Source organism: Dermochelys coriacea, chromosome 1 (assembly GCF_009764565.3).
Source record: "Dermochelys coriacea isolate rDerCor1 chromosome 1, rDerCor1.pri.v4, whole genome shotgun sequence".
NCBI classification, from domain to species: Eukaryota; Metazoa; Chordata; order Testudines; family Dermochelyidae; genus Dermochelys; species Dermochelys coriacea.
In genome coordinates this window covers 291094933-291118850 of record NC_050068.2, presented here as the reverse complement: position 1 = coordinate 291118850, position 23918 = coordinate 291094933, and the positions used below count along the sequence as shown (strand labels likewise).

Genomic DNA, 23918 nt, shown 5'->3' with positions numbered 1-23918 from the left:
CATTTGCAAAGACAGTGGAGAATGATGGAAATGGGAAACTTAAAATCTAGTAACCATCATCCTACTTCTCTGCACCGATCTCTTTTTCACTCTTGCCCGCAACTAAGCCATACAAATAACTGCCCCCTTTGGGCCTCCCACTCCTGCCTCCGCCCCTTTGCCAATGCTTTAGTTGAAATTCCCAGCTTGATTGCCATCCCTTCATCCGCTCCTTTAGGTTTGTCCTTAAATATCACTCCTTCCAAAGGCCTTTATCTCTTAATCATCCCTTTAAGGAGAGAACTTTTAAAAACTACTAAACAAAAGTTGTAGACCCAGCAAGACAGTTACTAATTCTTATACCTAATTGCTTTGTTGGTTGTGGGTTTCCTGGTCTCTGTTCTTTAGGTGCATCTTGCTTTAGGACTAGTCTAGCCTGGAGTAGAATACTCTAGGGCTAGTCAGTAATGGGGAAGGAAGCCACGAATGTGTGTGGATGGACAGTTTGGGTGCAAAGATCCTAAAACTCTAAGTTAATTGACATTTATATTGTGCCAATACCATGCTAGACACTTTAAAGATGTGAGAAGACAAACACCCTACCCCTTATCTGAGCGTTGATGTATGCACAGACTTGTCCCAAAATAGCTAAATCAGTTTTAATTCACACCTTTTGTTACCACAGTGTCAGTCTGGGGGTGGACATTCTTCTTGGGGAATAAGTGTTTGATTTTGCTTAAATTGGAAAATTGCTTTAAATTAAATTGAAGTAAAACGGACAAGCTACACAAGAACGGCCATACTGTGTCAGACCAATGGCCTATCTAGCCCAATATGCTGGCTTTAGACAGGTTTCAGAATAGCAACTGTGTAAATCTGTATCCCCAAAAAGAACAGTGGTCAATGCCAGATACTTCAAAGGGAATAAACAGAACTGGGCTATAATCGAGGGAGCCATCCCATCATCCAGTCCCGCAGCATCTGGTAGTCAGAGGCTTTGGGTTTGAGTTGTGTTGTAACCCTGTTGGTCCCTGGCTATCAGAGAGACAGAAACATAAGCCACGTCTGTTTCCCAAGAAGAGTGTGCGCACACCCAGACTTCGCCTGAACTAACAAGCGGTGGGAGTTAAAATGGTTTTTGTTGCCCTGGTGCTAGTTTGAAGGCAGAGCAGCTCTTCGAGAGGGGCAGGGTGTCTGTCTTGGCTCTTCCCGCTCAAGTGCCTGGCTGGCAGCTTATTGGCACCGCGTAAGGAATCAGCGCTCTGCAGGTGAGGGGTTTTGAGCCATCACCCTGGCCCTCCCCCTGCGCTGGCTTCTTCCTTCCGCGTTACCGCTCCCGCTCTCACCCCCGGCGGCCAGGTGTCCATAACAAAGGCTGGCTGTGGAGTTAGTTGCAGAGAAACGAACTGCTCAGGGCGGACTCCGCAGGAGACGGTGCCTCCGCCCAGCTCACCTGCTGCTCGGGGACTGCAGCCCAAGGTGAGCCGGGAGAGGCGCCGGGCTGTTTGCATTGCACCGCCCGCCCCCTCCTGCGAGGCGGGGGCGCTGCCGGCCGCCAGGCCAGTTCCCTGCTGCCGGGGGAGGAGGCAGGGGCGAGGGCGGCGCCGCTGCCGGAGCTCCCCTTTGGGCTGCGCTGCCCCGTGTGAACTTGTGCTGCAGGGAGGCTGGGCAGGCGGGTGCCGGCTGCGGCAGCCGCATCAGCTGTTGCGCCCACGCCCCGGAGGCCTCGGGAGGGGAGGGAGAGCAGCGGGCCCCCATGCGGCGGCAGGGAGGGGGGTCTCCGCCTGCGGGCCCCTGCCACAGCAGCGGCGGCCGCTGACGCTGCCCTGGACTAGCAGCATGAGCAGCGGCTACAGCAGCCTGGAGGAGGAGGAGTCCGAGGAGTTCTTCACCGCCCGCACCTCCTTCTTCGGGAGGCCCCCGGCCAAAGCCAGGCCCGATCTGCAAGTGAGTGCAACGTCTCCGGGCCGGGGCAGCGCCGCGCTGCCGGGCTGGCCCGAGTCGGGACCAGATCCTCGGGCTGTGCCCTGGCTCGTCCCGCTCCAGGCTGCCGCCCGCCTCCGGCCAGCCGCTCGCCAGGCACTGATCCCCCTCCCCCCCCCCCCCGGCTGCCTGATTTTAGGCCTCCACGTGTCCCGGGCCCGGCTGTGAGGCAGCAGCAGAAGTTGCCGCTGTCTTTTCCACCCCAGCGGAGCTCCTTCCCCCTGTGGGGACAGGGACTATTTGCCCTCGGTCCTCACTGGGACCCCTCTGATTTAGAAAATGCTCTTTAGGGGAGCTGTGGAATAAGCTCCTCCGTGTAAAAGCTGGGATAGTGCATGCACAGCCTGATCCGCATCGCCCCGGGTCAGGGCTAGGGTCCGACCCGCTGCCCTGTTAGTAACTGTTGCATGGATGCAGTGGAACGGCCACTAAACCTGAACAGGTTTCAGAGTAGCAGCCGTGTTAGTCTGTATTCGCAAAAAGAAAAGGAGGACTTGTGGCACCTGAGAGACTAATACATTTATTTGAGCATAAGCTTTCGTGAGCTACAGCTCACTGTATCCGATGAAGTGAGCTGTAGCTCAGGAAAGCTTATGCTCAAATAAATCTGAATAGGCTTTAACCCAGCTCCAGGATTGCCTGGTAGCCGACGAGAGTGGGTGACATATTCCAGGCACCCAGATCAGGAGCATCTGTCTCCTTATTCCGCCTTAGGTGGTAATGAGACATTCTCATCTCTCGAGTTTCAGAGTAGCAGCTGTGTTAGTCTGTATTCGCAAAAAGAAAAGGAGTACTTGGGGCACCTTAGAGACTAACAAATTTATTAGAGCATAAGCTTTCGTGAGCTACAGCTCACTTCATCGGAAGCTTATGCTCTAATAAATTTGTTAGTCTCTAAGGTGCCCCAAGTACTCCTTTTCTTTTTTCATCTCTCGAGGTAACACTGACACCTCCTCTGCACGGTTCCAAACCCAACCCCTTCCCTCCCAGTAAACCCTCTACCCCTCTGGATTAAGATGGATATAAAATACTGAAATGTTTTCAAATATTCTGTTACAGATAAACCGTGATTAGTAATTTAAAACAGTATGGTTTCAGAGTAGCAGCTGTGTTAGTCTGTATTCACAAAAAGAAAAGGAGTACTTGTGGCACCTTAGAGTAGTCTCTAAGGTGCCACAAGTACTCCTTTTCTTTTTAAAACAGTATGCACATTCTGTTTAGTGACTTGGGATCTTAACAGTTAATTTATTAAATGTGTTGCAGTTCTCTTTTTAATCTGATCTGTTAGACTAAGGTGTGACTTGACAACTTGTTTTCTTTAGTGTTAACTGCTGGAGGCATGATCTATAAATGGCAGTATGGCAGATTTTTTCTTTTATATATTGAAATGAAATAAAAATAGATTTTGTTTACTAACTTCGATGCTTTAGATGTCCCAAAGTGCATTACAGACACTTCAGATACTGATGCTGGGATAGCAACGTGGCATCATTAAGTACTCCGCAATAATTCACACAGCCTGGATATGAAATAATGCTTACTGAGAGACGATCTGGCCAACATTCCCTTACTCCACTTGGGGAAATGTCTTGGAATCTTTAATATCCAATACATGTAGGGAAAGGACACAAGTTTCAATAATGCCGCAATCCCTAATAGTGCTCAACAGGTATGACATTGGATATGTTTGTTGAAACTGGGATTTGAGCTCTCTGGTCTGGTTTAGAAGTAAGAGTGCTACCGAGAGTGAGCACACTGACACTCGATTGATGATTAATTTAATTTAACAAATATTTTAATTAGGAGTTTAAATTTTTTTTTTTTTGGATACTTTTGTGTTTTACTTTTTGTGACGGGCAACCAGATACCAGCCTAATGGAAAATCTCATAAAAACTTAGATAGATCCAACTCAAAATTCTTCAGTGTGAAAACAAAGTTATGGAGCATAGGTGTTGAGATAAAAATCACGTTTTCCTGGTAGTGAGTAATCATACTCTCAGCTTTCTGTTTCCAGCTTTCCTTTTAGTTGTAGTGTGGCTCTGTACTTTCATTTGTTTTGAGCCCAGCAAGCATGAGTTGAATTGAGATAAGGACCATTTCAGACTTTTGATGGGGAGAGAGGATATGAGAAATGTAATGTGTCTTGTTCAGTAATACAAGATAAACTCAGAACTGAAACAGATTTTTTTTTTTAATTTCTGCTAAAGGGTCAGTACTGGCGTGTTATCAAATAGATATTTCATTAACTAGGTGTACCCTAGTCTTATGAGTTCAAAATACTGAAAGTTTGGAGGTTTGAAAATGAAGCAGCAGCAACCCACCTCTACCAGTACCAGGATTCAATTAAAAAATGTTCAGTAGATGCAGTGTCCCACCAAAGATGCAAAATAGAGATCAAGCATTCCATAGTAAACTTTGTTCCTCTTTTTTTGATTGTCTTTAATCAGGGGATTCAGCCCTCCCTCATTAGGATTTCTGCTTCCGGAAGCCTGAGTTGGCTTTTCTAGAGATGCAAAAAGAAAAGGAGTACTTGTGGCACCTTAGAGACTAACAAAGAGATGGTTCTTGTCTTTGGAAACTGATGAGCCATTGTTTCTTTGTGTATCTTTTCTTAGTGGTAGCTCTGCTTCCATCCATTTTTTTTTTTTTTTTTGAATGTTCACTTTTAAGCCTGGGCTATACCCACTACAGAGTTAGGCTGATGTAAGGCAGCTTACATCGACCTAACTCTGTAGGTGTCTACACTAAAATATAGCTCCCACTAATGTAATTCACCCACTGCACCAACTTAATAACTCTAGCTCCACGAGAGGCATAGCACTTAAGTCGATGTAGTTAAGTCGATGCAGTCTGAATGTAGATACTACATTGCTTATATCAACTGTTGTGGCTTTTCCAAAGCCATCCCACAATGCCCCACGCTAACAATTAAATCAGTGGAGGCACTCCTGGTGCAGGTGTGCACCATCGACACGAGGAGCAGAGTGTGGACATGCAAAAGCGATTTAATCACTGCGTTGGCTGTATGTCGATGTAACTTAGGTCAACTTAATTTTGTAGTGTAGACTTGCCTTTTGTTTATATTCCTTTTCACTTTCTTACTATTCCTTCTTACCACTGTTCATCTTTCTCTCCTAATTTGTTAGCAGTTGTAGGCCTTGTGCCTGCAAGCTATGCCCAGGCAAAACTCTGCTCATTTGAATCTTCCCATTGAAGACTATTCACGTGAGTAAGGCTAGACAGTGTTTGCCCTTGTGTCTAACATTAAAGCTCTTACCAGCAATAAATGTTTCACCTAGTAGCACTTCTAGTGTCTAATACAGTAATGATGCTTGATAGTGCAAAAACACGTTGTCACAGAGTACAAACAAAAAGAAAAGGAGTACTTGTGGCACCTTAGAGACTAACAAATTTATTAGAGCATAAGCTTTCGTGAGCTACAGCTCACTTCATCAGATGCATTTGGTCAAACTTATGCTCTAATAAATTTGTTAGTCTCTAAGGTGCCACAAGTACTCCTTTTCTTTTTGCGAATACAGACTAACACGGCTGCTACTCTGAAAAGAGTACAAACAGTGAGACTTTGATATTGGGCAGCCTGAAATAGAATTCAGCTATATCTCTGACTCTGCAGTCCCAGAAATACTCAGCTAAATATTTCTACTCACAAAGCTTATGCTTATCAGTTGCATTGGTCCTCCTTTTTTGTTTAACCAAACATAGATTTCAATGGTCATATGACTACTGAAAGATTCTTTTCCCTGGAAGGGAAGCTGTCATAATAAGGCTCTTTGTCTATATATGAGGATGTTACTTTGGTTTGGGTTTGAGGCTTAATCAAAAATGCATGGTAAATCCCCTGATAGCTAGGGGGCAGCTACTAGTTGCTGTTCCTGTGTCTCTTTTCAAATGCACACACTGTAATTTTGCAGTTCTTTTTCCTCCCTCCACCCCGCCGCATAAAACTAACCAGTAGTACTCATATTTAAATGTAACCAATTTAAGTGCTCCATCTTTACTTTGTTTTACACCTCCACACCTCTCCACATACACCCACCCAAAAGAAAGAGTGAAAACTTTTAGCTTACAGCTTTGCATGCAGAGAGACATGTTGTACTGGCTTGCAGGCTTCTTTTGTCTAACTGTCTAAAGAAATCAGCACTCACATTGGATCTTTAGGTCATGTTTAAGTTGCTAAGGGGGCAGGGAGAAAGGAATTGGAAGCAAAGATCAGTTAATCTGTGTAATTAGTGGACTATTGAATTTTTGTCCTGCAGTTAATGGGCTGCCCACCATAACAAGAGGAATTAAATGAAACCACTTCTGGGTTAGAAGTTTAAAAATCTCATAATGGCCTCTCTTTATATCTTTATAAAGTGCAATGTCTTCAGTGGAGTTATTTAAAAACAAGGTAACAGGTTATTATGTCGCTTTTTTTTTTTTCCTTTTCCCACCTTAAAAAAAATCTAAATGGAACTATTGAAATTAAAATAATGTGAGATGAAACCCTATTTGTTGTATCACATTGCTGTCGCTGAGTTTGACACTGTCTCTTCAGGGCAGGAATCTTGTCTTCATAGCTGTCTGTCAAGTGCCTATTGTGCGGTGGGTACTCTATAAATAAGAAGCATTTTCCCTTTCATGTAGTATAGATTGCAATTAATGGTCCTACTATATGATGCAATGCAATTCAAGGGCCACTCTTGGAGGTGATAGATCCCAACTTGAATACCATGTCCATATCATTATTCACGTATATGGCTTTTTTTTCCTTCCCAAAACAAAAGCTTTAATGCTTTTCTTTTAGAATAAATACCTTTTCCAAATTCCATCAGCCTACCACTTGTAAAACTGCATGCTGGAAGAACACAAAATTTTGATATAAAGTAAAATGAAATCACTACTAAGCTTCCAAGGGATGGTTATGCAAACACAGTAGCTTTAACAAGATTTCTAAGTAAAGTAAGGTATTTAATAGTCAAACTAATTATCTCAATTTTTCATAGATTCATAGATACTAAGGTCAGAAGGGACCATTCTGATCATCTAGTCCGACCTCCTGCACAGCGCAGGCCACAGAATCTCACCCACCCACTCCTATGAAAAACCTCACCTATGTTTGAGCTATTCACAGGTTTCAGAGTAGCAGCCGTGTTAGTCTGTATTCGCAAAAAGAAAAGGAGGACTTGTGGCACCTTAGAGACTAACAAATTTATTAGAGCATAAGCTTACAGTTGCATCCGATGAAGTGAGCTGTAGCTCACGAAAGCTTATGCTCTAATAAATTTGTTAGTCTCTAAGGTGCCACAAGTCCTCCTTTTCTGTTTGAGCTATTGAAGTCCTTAAATCATGGTTTAAAGACTTCAAGGAGCAGAGAAGCCTCCCTCAAGTCACCCATGCCCCATGCTACAGAGGAAGGTGAAAAACCTCCAGGGCCTCTCCAATCTGCCCAGGAGGAAAATTCCTTCACGACCCCAAATACGGCAATCAGCTAAACCCTGAGCATATGGGCAAGATTCACCAGCCAGATACTACAGAAAATTCTTTCCTGGGTAACTCAGATCCCATCCATCTAATATCCCATCTCAGGGGATTAATCCTATTTACCCTGAATATTTAAAGATCAATTACTTACCAAAATCCCATTTTCCCATCATACCATCTCCTCCATAAACTTATCGAGTAGAATCTTAAAACCAGATAGATCTTTTGCCCCCACTGCTTCCCTTGGAAGGCTATTCCAAAACTTCACTCCTCTGATGGTTAAAAACCTTCGTCTGATTTCAAGTCTAAACTTCCTGGTGGCCAGTTTATACCCATTTGTTCTCATGTCCACATTGGTGCTGAGCTGAAATAATTCCTCTCCCTCTCCTGTATTTATCCCTCTGATATATTTATAGAGAGCAATCATATCTCCCCTCAACCTTCTTTTAGTTAGGCTAAACAAGCCAACTCCTTAAGTCTCCTTTCATAAGACAAGTTTTCCATTCCTCGGATCATCCTAGCCCTTCTCTGTACCTGCTCCAGTTTGAATTCATCCTTTTTAAACATGGGAGACCAGAACTGCACACAGTATTCTAGGTGAGGTCTCACCAGTGCCTTGTATAATGGTACTAAAACCTCCTTATCCCTACTGGAAATGCCTCTCCTGATGCATCCCAAAACCGCATTAGCTTTTTTCACAGCCATATCACATTGGCAGCTCATAGTCATCCTATGATCAATCAATACTCCAAGGTCCTTCTCCTCTTCCGTTACTTCTAATTGGTGCGTCCCCAACTTATAACTAAAATTCTTGTTATTAATCCCTAAATGCATAACCTTACACTTCTCACTATTAAATTTCATCCTATTACTAATACTCCAGTTTACAAGGTCATCCAGATCCTCCTGTATAATATCCTGATCCTTCTCCGGATTGGCAATACCTCCCAGCTTTGTATCATCTGCAAACTTTATTAGCACACTCCTACTTTTTGTGCCAAGGTCAGGAATAAAAAAATTAAATAAGATTGGTCCCAAAACCGATCCCTGAAGAACTCCACTGGTAACCTCCCTCCAACCTGACAGTTTGCCTTTCAGTAGGACCCGTTGCAGTCTCCCCTTTAACCAATTCCTTATCCACCTTTTGATGTTCATATTGATCCCCATCTTCTCCAATTTAACTAATAATTCCCCATGTGGCACGGTATCAAATGCCTTACTGAAATCTAGGTAAATGAGATCCACTGCATTTCCTTTATCTAAAAAATCTGTTACTTTTTCAAAAAAGGAGATTAGGTTGGTTTGGCACGATCTACCTTTTGTAAAACCATGTTGTATTTTGTCCCATTTACCATTGACTTCAATGTCCTTAACTAATTTCTCCTTCAAAATTTTTTCCAGGACCTTGCATACTACAGATGTCAAACTAACTGGCCTGTAGTTACCTGGATCACTTTTTTTTTCCTTTCTTAAAAATAGGAACTATATTAGCAATTCTCCAATCATTCGGTACTACTCCTGAGTTTACAGATTCATTAAAAATTCTTGCTAACGGGCTTACAATTTCAGGTGCCAATTTCTTTAATATTCTTGGATGAAGATTATCTGGGCCCCCCGATTTAGTCCCATTAAGCTGTTTGAGTTTCGCTTCTACCTCAGAGATGGTAATATCTACTTCCATATCCTCATTCCCATTTGTCATGCTACCATTATCCCTAAGATCCTCTTTAGCCTTATTAAAGACTGAGGCAAAGTATTTGTTTCGATATTGGGCCATGCCTAGATTATCTTTAACCTCCACTCCATCCTCAGTGTTAAGCGGCCCCACTTCTTCCTTCTTAGTTTTCTTCTTATTTATATGGCTATAGAACCTTTTACTATTGGTTTTAATTCCCTTTGCAAGGTCCAACTCTACTCGACTTTTAGCCTGTCTCACTTTATCCCTACATGTTCTGACCTCAATTAGGTAGCTTTCCTTGCTGATCCCTCCCATCTTCCACTCCCTGTATGCTTTCTGCTGCTTCTTAATCACCTCTCTAAGATGCTTGCTCATCCAGCTTGTTCTACAACTCCTTCCTATGAATTTTTTCCCCTTTCTTGGGATACAGGCTTCCGATAGCTTCTGCAGCTTTGATTTAAAGTAATCCCAGGCCTCCTCTACCTTTAGATCCATAAGTTCTTCAGTTCAATCCACTTCCCTAACTAATTTCCTTAATTTTAATTTTCAAATTAAATCAGTCCTCTTATCAAAAGGGAAATTAAACTGGGAAGAAAATACATTTTCATGGTTAGGGGAGGGTACTCAAAATGCAGTTTGTTTTGTGCCACATTGTGGCCCATGAAGGGGATATTACGGTACTTTTTTCTGTGCTTTCTCATATCGTCTGTGGTATCAGTAACACAGAGACAGGAGGAACTGTGGAGAGACTAGACTACGTAAATATCCAGGAGGGCCTGGACTACTGTAGCTCCTTGTATCATTGTTATACGTTTTCTAGATGAAATGGGAAGAACTGTAGAAAGTTGGGTCCAGCCATTGAGACTATTCGTATGTGAAGTTATTCAGGCGTGTAAGTCTCTGCAATATCAGGTCTTGTAGCTTTATATGATCTTGTCTGTGTGGATCTTCCATTCCCTGTGCAATGTTTCTCAAACTTTTGAAAGTTGAGCCCCTTCTTCAGGAAACCACAATCATGTCTGCAGACCTATCGGGTGGTGTTAGAGGCCTACAGATCTTCATTTATACATCTTTCCATACCTTCCCAGCTAGTCCTGTGCATTCCCCCATTTTGGGAAATGCTGATGTAGATCTTCATTAGACTTCCTCGCTTTTCTTACAGGCTTTGATAACTGGGGAAATAGTTAAGTGTCCTGGCATTTAAAGTATCCTCACTGGAATCCAATTTAGCACTACATTGAAATGCCTGGGACAGTTCATATTGTTTCAGGCTTTCTCCATGCTCATGCAGACAGCCATGCATTTGGTTACAACTTGCTTGACATTTTGAAGGTTTTCTCATTGCACTTTTCACCCACTTCATAGGGCCTTGTGAAGTGTGCCCGTGGGTGTTTCCCATTTCTTTCTGTCAGTCTCAGATATTCCTCCCCCGCGAATCCTCATTCCCTAAGTCCTGTCTTAATCTTTCTTGTCTCACTTCTCCATTCTAGATCTTGGTTCCCTTCCTCCCTTTTCCTTTTACAGGTACAGGACCTTCCCAAGAATTAAATTGTGGTTTCTTCCTCTGCATTGTCTACATTATGAATCTGATGCTGGCTTTATACCTTAATGTCCACAATTAGTCTGAATTTCACATCAGTTGGTCATTGTGACCCTTTCTACAGAATCCCATGGAGTTTCCTCTCAGTAACATTCAGTGGAGAAAACATCTCCCCTGATTATTAGAACAAATGAGGATTCTATTTTTAAATTTTCTTTTTACCCAGAAAGGTTAGACTTTTTTGACAAGCAGTCATGAAGTTTATTAAAAGTAAAACTAAAAATATCCAGTAATGTGGCTTATTCTCTTTATAATTCCTTTGGCAGTCAGTGGGTATTATGCCATAAACATTCTTTCTTACAGCTAAAAAAACTGAAAATCAAGAGAGACCTTTTAACTCTATAGTGATGAACATAGTATAAAACCCTGGATAAAAATCAGTTGCTGTCCATACTGCTCTTGTTTTAGCCAAGAGGAGACAGTGCACTCCATCCACTTACTTTCTCTCTATACCTATGCTGGAAAAGGAGATGCTAAAAGGTCTGAGAGCTTTTTTTATACATATAGGTGAAAATTGACACTGGCTGCCAACATCATTAATGGAGCAAACCTTCTTGAGGTTCATGTTTGTATCTTTTTTTGTTACTGTCATTGGGCAGACTGGCGTGGCGTTAGGGTGCATGTTGCTTGCCTTAGACAGGACCAGCAGAACAAGCAGGTGCTTGGGGCGGCATTCCGGTGCCAGCCATGCTGCCCCTAGAAATGTGCCCCAGCTCGCTTCTGCCTGTTCCCCTGAGTATGCTGCTGCCGCTCCGCTTCTCCAACCCCTCCCTCGCAGGCTTGTCGCATGCGAAACAGGCGGCGTGCTCGGGGGAGGCAGAGGTGAGCTGGGGAGGGGAGCAGTTCCTCTACCCCCCCATTACTTCCTGCAGTGTCCACCCTCGCTCACCTCCGCTTTGCCTGCTCCCCTGAACGCGCTTCCTCTCCCTCGCCTGAGAAGGAGGGGGAGAAGTGGAGTGGCGGTGTGTTTAGGAGAGCAGGCAGAGCGGAGGTGAGTTGGGGCGGGAGGTTGCGGTGCCGGGGGGAGCCGCAGGAAGCAATGGGAGGGGAATGCAGCCATGGGAGGGGGAGGAGGTGGGGCCGGGGATTTGGGGAAGGGGCAGAGTTGGGGAGGAGCCGAGGGTGGGGGAGCACGAAAAAAAGCAGGGGCGGCCAAACGTTTTTTTGCTTGTGGCTGCAAAAATCCTACAGCTGGCCCTAGTCTTAGAGCAAGGTTGATTTTAGCATTAAATCTTTACCCACCCATACATTTGTAACAATCTCAGAAGCCCACAGAGTACTTTTCAATCAAAATGTCTTAACATGTACATTAGGCGTTCTTCTTTTGTACATAGCAGAATTATTGCAAGTGGCTTACTGTAAACTGAGCATGATCACAGTTGGGGTCTGATATTCATGGGATTGTATTTTTGGGGCTTATCTCATGTCAATATCTGAATTCCAGAAATGAGGTAGAAGTTCCTAACTTGTGTCCTAAATATTTTGCTTGCTGGTAGGAGATGAATGTAACGTCCCTAAGGTGGTTTGAGTTACTCGAACATCTAACCTGTGCTGTTACACTCAGCAAATCAAATTAAACTTGTCCTGGCTTACGTGCAGTGACATTGTAGATAGAAGAACAGGGCATGGAGAAAGGATAGCGTGCAAACGGGGTGACTATGCTTTGTTTTCCTTCTACCATATCAATACACGTGGGCCCTTCTCCTGAAATCTGATCTGCTTGAGCAAACCCTTGCAGAGCCTCACTCATGTGCTGTAGGATTTGTTAGAAATTTCAGGCTGGTGATAGTCGTGTAGCACTGACGCATCTTGTTCAGTTGCAGAAGACCTTTGATTTAATAGATCTAAATGTTGAAGTACAGTAACTAGACTTATTGTGCTGAAGAGTTCATAAGTTGTCAGAAGTGTACAGTATATCTGTATGGTTAGACATACAGATTTCAGTCTTCCACTATAATTTGCCAGGTGGTAACATATGGCTAAAGTTCAGAATTGTCCTCTGGACTTTGTTTTCTAGTCTAAAAGACTCCAAGTGTCCAGCCATCAATAGGAGTGTTAGGTGTGTCCCTCTGAGTGCACCTACTACAGACAGAATGTATAGGCCACAGGGACATCTCAATTAGTGAAAACAAGATAAATAGTAACCACTAATAACTGGCTTAATGGGGAAGAGGGGAACCCTGTCCTCCTAATCTTCTCTTCTGCTGTACACCTCTTTGTATAAACAGTATTGGGGCAGCCAGAGATAGGAAGAGATGCAAATGCTCACTGATGGCTGGAGTTTGACACACACACAGAGATGCACACAATATTCTGTGTGTGTGTGTGTGTGTGTGTGCGCGCGTGTAATATGAGAAAAGAAAAGTTGAAATGGATACTACTTGGAAAAGTATCTTGTCACAATATTCAAAAACCATTAACACTGGTATGGATTAACAGTTCTGGGTAAACCTATTAGAAGAGGATTTGAAGTGAGGCAATAGATGTGTAATGCAGCATAGACTTGTAGCAATATCCTTAGGAACCAATCTAAGCAATTTAAGTGTCATAAAGATATAATTGAGGTGGACAAATCCCCTTGCCTTACATCCAAGAATCTGGACTAAATTCTACTTTCATATATAGCAAAGTAAATCTGGAATGACATCAGTGGGGTTGCATAGCGTGTAAATAAGGGCAGAATTTGTCCCTCATTTTATATGCTCAATTTCTATTTGAGGGTAAAAATGGTAGAATTTGTGCAGCAAATTTGAAATAAGAGCATTTGCAGAGCAATATCCATGTAGCTATAATTTTCCTCCTTTAAACCTCCAGTTCAGCAAAGAGCATAAGCCCTTGCTTAAGTCCAGTTGCTTGAATGGAACTATAAGCACATGCTTCAAGTTAAACACATACTTCACTCAGGCAGGCCTAAATTCAGCAAAGCACTGTTCTGTTGCTGTTGTAGTTATTGCAACGTTGTCAAGAGGCACACATACATATAGATGCACACACAAATTTCCTACCACGTGGTAGGTTTTAGTTGCTTTGGGACAAGTGACATCCCATGTATTTTCTTTTTTTCCCCCTGGGAAGAGCCGAGAACTGCTTTTCTGTAAGGTTGACAAAATGCAGCAGACAGTTTTGAAGAGCGCGTGTCCTGTACAACCTTGTATTTGGATAAGTTAAACAGTCATGTGCTTTTTGTAGCAAACCTCACATAATGTGTAGGAGAGGAATCTGGGAGGAATCTGCATATAAACAGTTTGCTGCAACCAGAGTAAAAGCAATAACAGTTCCTCCATGTCTAGTTCAGAAGAAATGGCAAGTGTAAAATATCCCCACCCATGTGGGAGTATTTTACAGTTACCGTGTGTGTGTGGGGGGGTTATTTTTGTTTTTTAAATCAAGTTCATTGCCCTTTGCTTCAAGGTTGCACTTACAATAGAGTTGATGTACTTCCGGTGTGTTAGCATGTCATCTGTTTCATTTTTATTGGGGTTTTATTAACGGACATTGTTAGGCTTGGTGTAGTTTGATCAAAATTTTCTGAAAAAGTAATTTGGCCATTTTGAACTTAAAGTTGGGGGGGGGAAGTCTGAGGATTTCAAGGACTGGTCTTGTTCTCTTTTCCCCTCTTTCCTAGACAGCTTTGAAAATTCCACGGTGTGTAACTGTTGAAAATGACATTTGGTAAGACATTAGCCTTTCTTAAAATGAAGTAATTCCTCTTCAAAAAGGTGTATAACAATAAAAGTAAATGTTCTAAAACCAATTGGATGTATGCTTTTATATGAGGTACAGAGCATGTGTAATAACTGCTTTTCCGTAATATTTTTCTGTGGGGTTTTTTTTTTGTTTGTGTTTGTTTTTGTTTTTTGGTCCTCCTCATTAGTTACTAAGTTTTAAGTAGTGCTGGCTGAAAATTTTCTATTGAAACTCTTTCCCAACAGGAAATCAGGCTTTCACCAAAATGAAACTTCTCAAAAAAAAATTCTGCTTTCCAGAGAAAATTTTGACTTTTAAAAAACAAAAACAGGCAAACATGAAAATAAACAATTTTGTCTGTAAATCAAAAAATTTGTATTCAGAAATAGCGCTGTGGTACCTCATGAGAGTTGTGGTTTGGGTGACTCGTGCCCTTATTCTATTTTATGGGTCAGAGTCCCCACCTGGACTACATCTCCCATGATGGAACAGCAAGCAGGGAGATGATGGTGCGTCATGAGAGATGTAGTCTGGCCAAGGAGCTCAGCCCATACAGGAGAATGGGGGCATGAGGCACTGTGGCAGCAATTCCAAATAGAAATTCTTGGTTTTCATTCAAAAACTCAGAGTTGTTGACACTTTGTCACAAAAAAGGAAAAAGTCAAATATATTCTGTGGAAATTTTATATGAAAATGATTTGTTTTTTCATTTTTGTCTGAATTTTCGTGACTAATTTTTTTTTATTTAGTGCTTGTTTCAATACAGTACTAATAATTACTCTCTGTTGCCCACAACGACTGGTGTTACTCCTGTTTATTAAGACTTTGTATTGATCTGTACTGTATTTCTGTGTGTGTGTACACTCTCCCCTTGCCATCTAGGTTCTTAAGCCATGACCCTCATTGGGGTATTTTAGTGGCCATGTCACTCCAAATATAGGGCAAAATCCTAGGGCAAAATCCAGCCCACCTCCTTGGTGGATTGACTCTACTAAAGTGCTAGTGAAAACTGATGACCAGATCCTGCTCCCATGTGAGTTAATGATAAATTGGCCATAGACTTACATGGCAACAGGATTAGGCATCGAGTTAAAAACTTCAGGATTTAGTTTTTTGTTTTTAGTGGAAAAAGTGGGGGCTTTAAGCTTCTTATGTTATGTTAAGCTATCTTTGCAATATTCGTACCAAGTTGTTAGGTAGTAACCTTTATTACTGCGCATATCCTCTTATTACCTTTTTTTGTAACACGTGCACTGGACTATACAGCTCACCACTTTAAAAAAACATTTCAAGGAAAACTGTAGTATTTTTCATACTGCTTAACTATATTCTGAATGATGATGTTAATCAGAGAGCAAAATTTATCTAAAACCCATACAGACTTGGTGGAATTATTTATTACTTTCATATACTCACATATAAAGAAGTTAAGAAAATGGAAAGCTGTCTACTTTGTTGAACTAATCCCATCTAATTGCAAACATCAACCTTCAAATTCTTTGTGGCATATCTGGCAAATTCTATGTAAATTAATAGTAAGTGGCTGTGTTAATGATTTCAACATGACATGATCATGCGACCTATGTATTCTGCGGTGCAATATAAGAGTAAAAATATGGTTTGTATTACGTGACCTGTGTTGCGTCATTAACTGTGATTGCAGTGAATGGGATCGTGCGTGGTATAATATTATAGAGTGACTTAGTATAAGTGTTGATGCAAGACTTACTTGAAATAGATGTTACTTGGGCCATTGATGACAATGGGATTTTATATTGAATTTTTGTGCACATAAATAAGAATATGTGGATGCTTGCTGACTTTTACCATTTCTGAAGCAGGTGATTAATTTGATTGCAACCCTGGTTAGCAGCAGGAGTAGAGTTAACTTGTAACAGGTCCCTTATTGACCTGGTAAATTAGGAACAGGAAGAAAAAGTATGGGGAATGGCAGAGTCCATCTTGGATATATACCAGCCACAGAGGGTGCCCTCAATTGAAATAGAGGTTAAAAAGGGGTTGCACTCTATATTTTTGGAGTGTGTGAGAGGGTGTGACATGCTGGATCACAATCCAGACTAGTTGTGGGCTGTGTCACCCCTACATTGTAACCTGGGGTGCCCTTTACATTGCCTTGGTGCTATAGCCTCCAACCTGGACTGCTCACAAGAGCCTCCAGTTTGTAAGTCACTCTCAGATATGTCTGTGTATGCTCCAGCCAGCCACACGTTGGCTCTCACCAGCCTTGGTTATACTGCACAGTGACCCCACCACCCCTCCCCACCCCAGTCTTGGATCTTCTCCTGGAAATTTATGTGCTCTACTGCCCAGAACAGTACACATTAAGTCCATTATTCATTTAAGGGAATAATCTGCCAGTTTATTATTTTAAACCCAGACACTTCAACCTGAATGCACTGGATTAGATAAAACAGTAAAACAAGTTTATTAACTACAGAGAGAAAGAGATTTTAAGTGAATATAAGTAATGAGGCATCAAAGTCAGAAATGATTACAAGAAAAATAAAGATAAAACATTGACTAGTGCCTAACTTAACAAACTATATTAGATTCAAAGAAAGTTTTTCACCACATGCTCCAGCAGATTACTGACCAGTCTCACAGGTCAGGACCACCTTCCCCCCCCACCCCACAGTTCCTGTATCATCTTAGGTGTATTGCCAAATGTAGACAGGGAGAGAGGAGGGTGTCTGAGGGTATCTGCCCCTTCTTTTTATAGTCCTGTTCCCCCTTTTGAGAATTATTTCCAGCTGGCAGCAAAATGACAGGCAGTCTGATGAAGAAAGGAAACTCCCTACTGTTTTTCTTTGCTAAGATGTAGATTTTTGTCCCTGCCCACTTCCTTGCCAAAGAATGGCTATTTAGCAGGTAATGGTGCATCAGCCTTGTTGACGCCTAGCTGAGGCATCAGTTTGCTCTTTGTCTCTGAGGAACTAGTTTAGCCATACCCAAATAAATGTGGGGGGAACATACTTCAGTCAAGATTTCACCTTATGTTCATAACTTTACATATAATGTTGCTATGTGCATTTTGCCATCATATTATTGCTCAGCAAGTTGAGTATTTAAATGATACTTCACAAGGCATACCTTGTGCAGACATTACAATAGTGTGTAGGGTGTGAGGACCAAGGTATATTCTGTAACAGGATCCTTGTTTCAAAGTGGCCAATAGGACATTGAGTCAGCCCTTGAGAACAAAATGGCAGGATTACATGAGGGGCCCAGTAAGGTTCGCTCTGGAGACTGGGAGGGAGTTTGTGACTGAAGTCTCTTTACTACCTTAAGAAAGGCAGACTGAAAAAAGGAAGAAAAGGGGACTACAGCCCTCTTGCTACAATGACTGACTTAAAAAGGGAAGTTCTTACCATTTATTATTTGTGTTACTGTAGTGCCTACGAGCTGAGTCACGGGCCAGGACCCTATTCTGCTAGGTGTTGTGTACACACAGTACAAAAGGAGGAGAGTTCTACACTTGCAGCAACTACAGCATCCAATCCCTATACGCAGTTATTGGCACTGGAAATATTCCAGGAGTTCAGTCGTAGGGGGCGTTATCAGTACAACTAATCTTACACTGCAAGTAATCAGGGCCCCATGTATTGTACTTCACAGAATTTATCCTTTTGCCATGTGATTTGTGAAGCAGAACATAAGGCCTTTTTTTTTTTTTTTTTTTAAATGAAAGGTTTCTCAGCTGTAACCTATTCTTCCCATTTATCATTGGCATTCCACCCATTCATGATTGCATTTGCATGTACGGCAATTGCTTACATGGAAAAGTAACACGAGGAAAGATTTGTTGCATTAATATATTTTTAGCTGTCTTTCGGTGCAATTTAGTAGCCAGAACCTTGAAGCGCTAGTACCATATATCTAGCCAGCTCTTAAAGCACCAGTAAGTGCTCGAAGGACAACTGTCTGAGCTAAATACAGTATTTCGTCATTACATTATTCTGCTGTCCTCATTTAAACTCAGGTTCTATTTAATGGTCGTGTCCTTCTTAGATTCCTTTTTTTGCTCTTTACGTTGTGTTTATCTCATGTTGGTACCCGACAGAGGCTCCACAAGTGACATGATGCAGTGTGCTGTTTCTCTCTACTGTCTGCTCCTTTCTCAAGGCCTCTGTTTTTGAGATGCAGGACGGAGAACCTCTGATATACTCATTAAGGTGTGGGAACAAAATCACTATCCACTTCTGATTTCAGTCTGAGCCCAGTTTGCGCTACTATATGTCAGGTTTATCTGCAATTCTGTTATAAACACCTTCTTTAAAGATTCTCTATCTCTGCTGTAAAGATTTGCTCTGGGCTTTAACTTGTCTGACATGTTCTCAGTCTGGGAAATTTGTTTTTATAAAATTTGAAAAACGGTATTAGGCTGTTCAGCCAATCGTGTGATCTGATTGGCTGAACGTTCTTTCATCCATTATTATGTAAGAGGTATTTTACCATTAAAAATAAATAAATAAAGGTCTGTGGGAGTTAAAACTACCTAATGTTCAGGTCCTAATTCAAATATAAAGAAGTAAAGAAAGTGGAAAAATAGTTTATTATTACAGTATCCATAGTTTTATGAGGCTGTAACTACAGCATTGTTCTACAGACCAATCTCAGTAAAGAATGTTATCAAAGGTAAAAACACAGTGTGAATGCTCCCGTGCTAGTTCATGGCATTGTGCATTTGATTTTGCTATGGTGGCATGAGTTAGATATGGGTCTAGGACCTCAGCCTGGACTTATTTGTCTTAATTCTGAATTCTCTGGCTCTTGTGACTTAAATTCAGACAGCTAATATATTTAAAGGTATTTTTTTATTTAATATGATGGTTGTTCAGTGGTATTTTAAATCTAGGCAAACTGGCTCCCAGACTGGGCTAGCACACTCTTGAGCTTGGTCACAAGATGCAAAAGATCATCTGGACAAATGGTTAAATATTTGGGGAAAACAATACTTGTATGTAGATAGTAATTAGATGTGACATGACTCAGGTAGCTGCTAATGCAGCATACTCTACAAGGAATTTCCCTAGAGCTTAATAAACCAATAAGCCATGATAAAATGTGCATTAAGAGCAACATAGACAAAATGATGGACATATTATAAATACTGAGAGAAAGTTATTGATTCTCAGCCTCTCAAAAATGTGAGCTAGAAAGAGCTTGACTATGAAACTGTTACCGTTTGGAAACTCCATTACAGCCCAGCTGTAAGAGATCCAATTGACCACATGGCAGATCTGGTAATACAATACTGCCTGTGAATACTTTCATTCCAAAAACACATAAGAATCATAAGATATTAGTCCTGTGTTTTGTCACAATACTTCCTGGATAGCTTTCTCCAAAATCAATGGGTGAATTTGTGAGCTGTTTATAATAATGTTCAATAGCGGTGAAATCTGTTGGCAGTGCTTTGTGCTGGCTTGTTCCCATGGGAAAACATTTGGTTTCTTCTTAACTGCTATTACTGCATGACTTAATTGCAAAAAGTGAGCATAAAATTCTCCTGTTCCACACTGCAGCATCTATTGAGTTGAGTTCTAGGAAAGCACTTACATCATCTCTCCGTGTGCCATCTTGCAAATTGTTCTGCCACTTCTACAACTATGACAGGTTTATGTAAGAGCTTTAATTAAATTATTGGAAGAGGAGTTTTAGTTCGTCAGATGTCAGATGATGATGTTGTTCCATTGCTGCTCACAAGCATAGAAAGAAGCATGCCATGTCTTAAAATAAACATTAGAGGGCTAACTATGATATAAAGTGTTCTGGTGGAATGAAGATTATGAAATGCCTTTGTTAGCATCTTTTTAGTAGCTTCTTCTGTTTTCAGCACACATCTATCTAGTCCATTGAATTATGCAGTATTTTACAGTAGGAATATCAGAGGAATTTGGTGGCTGGTGTTTTGTGTTAAGTGTAGGGTTGATATATTCTGCCTAAGTTGGCAGCTGCTTTTGATGCAGTTACAAGCTCACGTGATACAAGTCTTATCTCAAGATGGGGAAACATGATTGTTTATACTGTGTTGAAAGGCTGATTGTTATATGAAGTGAAACATCAAAGTGGTTTCCAAATGTAATATCAAGTTCTGAACTTTAAAATTCACAACCGATTAAAAAAATTCTTCAAAGCATATTTGTTTTTAATGAAGAAATAAATATATATTCCCCACTCTTAGAGCTGAGCTCATAAAGTTCTAATTGTCACTGGGATATGAAGACATAGCTTTTGAATTGTGAAAATAATAAATCCACAGATATATAGGTGTGTGGCTCAAGAATCAAATGATAAAATAACACGTTCCATGAAAATAGCATGGTATCTAGTTACCAGAAGTGCAACAGAGAGCCTAGTGATTTTTCTTAAAGTTGGTGGGAGACCTGGAAAGACTTTTTCTCTTTGTAATTACAGCTCAAAATTGCTCTATAGGGGCTATGTTTAATGCGCTCATACTCCTATCCTTGGTTTCAAATTTAAATTGGGGGCTCTAGTAGAGTGTTTAGTTTTAGCCTGGTCTCAGTTATCAACATCAAAGCACTATCACAAAATGGAATAGAAGTTGTCTTTTCTCACGATTGGCCCAATAATGGAATGTTGAGTTGTGTGAAGCAAACAAAAGACAAGACATAGCTGTATTTCCTTGCAGTAATCATTTCTGGTAGTGCTCACAAATACTACATGATGATGATGTGCTGGATGCTTTCCAAACAGAAAAGGAGGAATGGTCTCTGCCCCAAGCAGCTCACAATCTAAAACGAGACGGAGGGTTGTGGAGACAATAGTTGAAGTGTATGATTACAGTCTCTCTCTTTGGAAAATGTTAAAGTGCAAAGGGGAGAAGGCCAAGGACTGAGCCTAAGGGTTGCCCCCAGATACTGTGAGAAAGGAGGAACCACCAAGAGAGATGCTGAAGTCAGAGTGAGAGAGGCAAGAGAAAAAACTCAGTGAAGATGTCAACAAAGGAGATGATCAACAATGTCAAAAGCAGCAGACAGATAAAGGATAATGAGGATGGAACAGAGATCCATGCTGCAGTGAGTACTAGGAGATGGGGGGAGAGATGGAGATGAGTGATGGATGGTAATATTACAGCATCAGAAATCTGGTAAATACAAAGCTTTGGTGCATTCAAGAGTATTTTCTTAGTTTGGAAATATAATGGTAATGTTAATTATAACTGATCTCTTAATTGTTTTAAGGCTTTGACTTAATTGTGCAGTGAGTGAGTACAGCCCCAATGTAGACACAGTAGCTTGTGTTACTTTGCAGTGTGACTGCTCTCACTTCAACTAGGCTAGTTTGAGAAGAGTAACTTGAGTGCAGGTAACTCCAGTAAACTCTGCAGTCAAGACATGCGCTTAGACAAGCTTCTTCACTTAATGTTTCACAGTAATGTTACAGATAACCATAAGGTGGCATTGTCACTTGTCCCATGAATATTATTAATTTATTTTTGCTCTTCTTCCTGTATTTCATTGATTAGACATTAGGATTAACTAAACTGGAAAAAAATGTATACATATAAGACAAGAATATTAGTTATATGCTGAGCAGGACCATAATAACCTAAATCTAACTTACACTTGCTACTTCATGATATAAAAAAATTGCTTTATTCTATATTTATCTTTTTATAAGTCTTTCTTCTGTGGCTTCAAAATTGCAATCTAATTGTAGTTCTTAAATATATGTTAGATGCAAGATTTTAGAAGCCATTTTGGTTTTTCATTTAGGGAACAATGAAAGAGTGGCTTCAACTTCACTTAAACTTAGTAACACTTTGTTTTTTTTTTTTTTGTTTTTTTTTTTAAACAAACAAAAGGTCCTGCCAAATCAGAAACTACATCTTGCACTCTTTGCCTGACTTGGATACTATAGTTGTTCAAACATATATATTTCAAAATTTCCATTTCAATAACGTACTTGCTAATAAACAGTTAGTACTAAAGTCTTTTGTTTTACTTTTTAAAACCCTGCAGGTGGTGGTGGGTTTTTTTGGGGGCCGGGAGGTAGCAGGCGATGGGTGGAGAAAATATGTTGCATACGTGTTGAAAGGACTGCATATTACATCATTGTAGTTTCACATAACAAAATGTTAACATCTGAAGCCATCTGTCTGTAATTATTATTGCATTCATAGATTTGTGCCTTAGTCAAGTTATAAAATGATAAAGTAAGGCTTGAAAAACCGTGCTGTCTTCCCAAGGGTGAAGGTGGATAACTCTGCCACCTACCCTACTGCAGAGTCAACTGACCTAAGTGGTCTCAATGTTTACTGCTGTTTTTTTTTAGAATTCTGTGAATTCAACAATGAAACGGACAAAATTCTCAGTTCAGTTTCATTCTACTGTTGTTCTGTAAGGATATAGAGCAGAAGTATCTTTCACTCTGGCCAATAGGCTTAATCTTCATTGGTAGCTGGTGTTGGTTACATTTTTTTCAAGCCCTGTAAGAGAGTATTGGATTAATTGGTTCAGTACATTAGTTGCTACTAGGCTGATGTAGAAGTTACTACAGTCACAACTGATTTAATTTAGATTTGTATTTAAAGATGTGCGTGTGCCACCAGTGTAATTTGTTTTGTCCTCTTTATTTGTTAATCTGCATAAAAATTGACTGTCAAGTGATTTGCATTAACTAGATATAACCGTGTACTCTTTTACTACTTTCAAAGCACAGTGGAAGTCAAACATATTAATCCTGCTTCAGACCCATAAGAAAATATTTTGACCCCAAAATTATTTATTTATTTTGGGAAGGAAATTAAAACTTGTGAAAAAAATGTTCATTTCCTTTGAGTTTTTTAAAGGTTTCAAACAAATTAATGAGGAAAAAAAGCTGTTTAGTTTTCTTTTTTGTTATCTCTTCCCTTACTCCCTCCATCTCTCTCTTCCCCTTTTATCCCCATCAGACCAGGGAAGCAAATGTTGGAGAAAACCAAAACATTTTAATTTTGTATTGCATTGAACATTATTATTTAATTGTAAAATCAAAAATTTCGATGATATTTTGGAGTGAAACAATTTTTGTTTTGTTTTGCCCAATATATTTCAGGGAAAATACTGATCAATTTGTCTATGTATTTTTTTTTAATCAAGGTCAGAACTATTAAATATTAGCCCTTCTCTTGAAAGGGAGAAGACAAAAAATAGGATAAGACTAAGTTGAGTAAAGCACTGCTCATGACCAGGATCGTGGAGAATGGTTTAGTTTGAACCAATACCATATCTGGAATAGCTTAATTTTATAAAGTGTGAAATGATCTGCTCTTTTATGAGGATTAAAGCTAGTTTCTACCTTGATAACATTTAAACAGCAGCTGCAGAGGAGAAAAGTGTTTTGTTTTGTGTTTGTGTCTCTGCCCCACTTCCCTTTTTGCCCTGACAAGTCTCTGAAACTGACTCTTGTAGGCCTATGTAAAAATACCCAAAACCTGCAGGTTGATAACAAGGGACCCAATAATGATGAGAGGCTTAGAG

At 40.7% G+C, this 23918-nt stretch overlaps 1 protein-coding gene and 1 long non-coding RNA gene across 3 annotated transcripts in view; one reads left to right on the top strand and one right to left on the bottom strand.

Moving 5' to 3' along the window:
* The window catches only part of RASSF3 (Ras association domain family member 3), a 157955-nt gene that overhangs the window by 79956 nt on the left and 54081 nt on the right, over positions 1–23918 (top strand). The window contains exon 1 of one of the 2 annotated variants that reach the window (XM_038382220.2): positions 1482–1926. The exons of the other annotated variant lie outside the window; for it this stretch is intronic. Within the exon in view, the coding sequence (XP_038238148.1) occupies positions 1819–1926 (108 nt within the window). The 5' untranslated portion in view covers positions 1482–1818. Of the gene's footprint in view, positions 1–1481; positions 1927–23918 lie in introns of those variants that run through there. 2 annotated transcript variants of the gene reach the window in all.
* LOC122456126 lies at positions 1803–16882 on the bottom strand. Its single transcript, XR_006274808.1, has 3 exons — positions 16869–16882; positions 4130–4135; positions 1803–1939 (listed from the first exon to the last, which is right to left on the bottom strand). It is a non-coding gene; the product is annotated as an uncharacterized LOC122456126 (long non-coding RNA).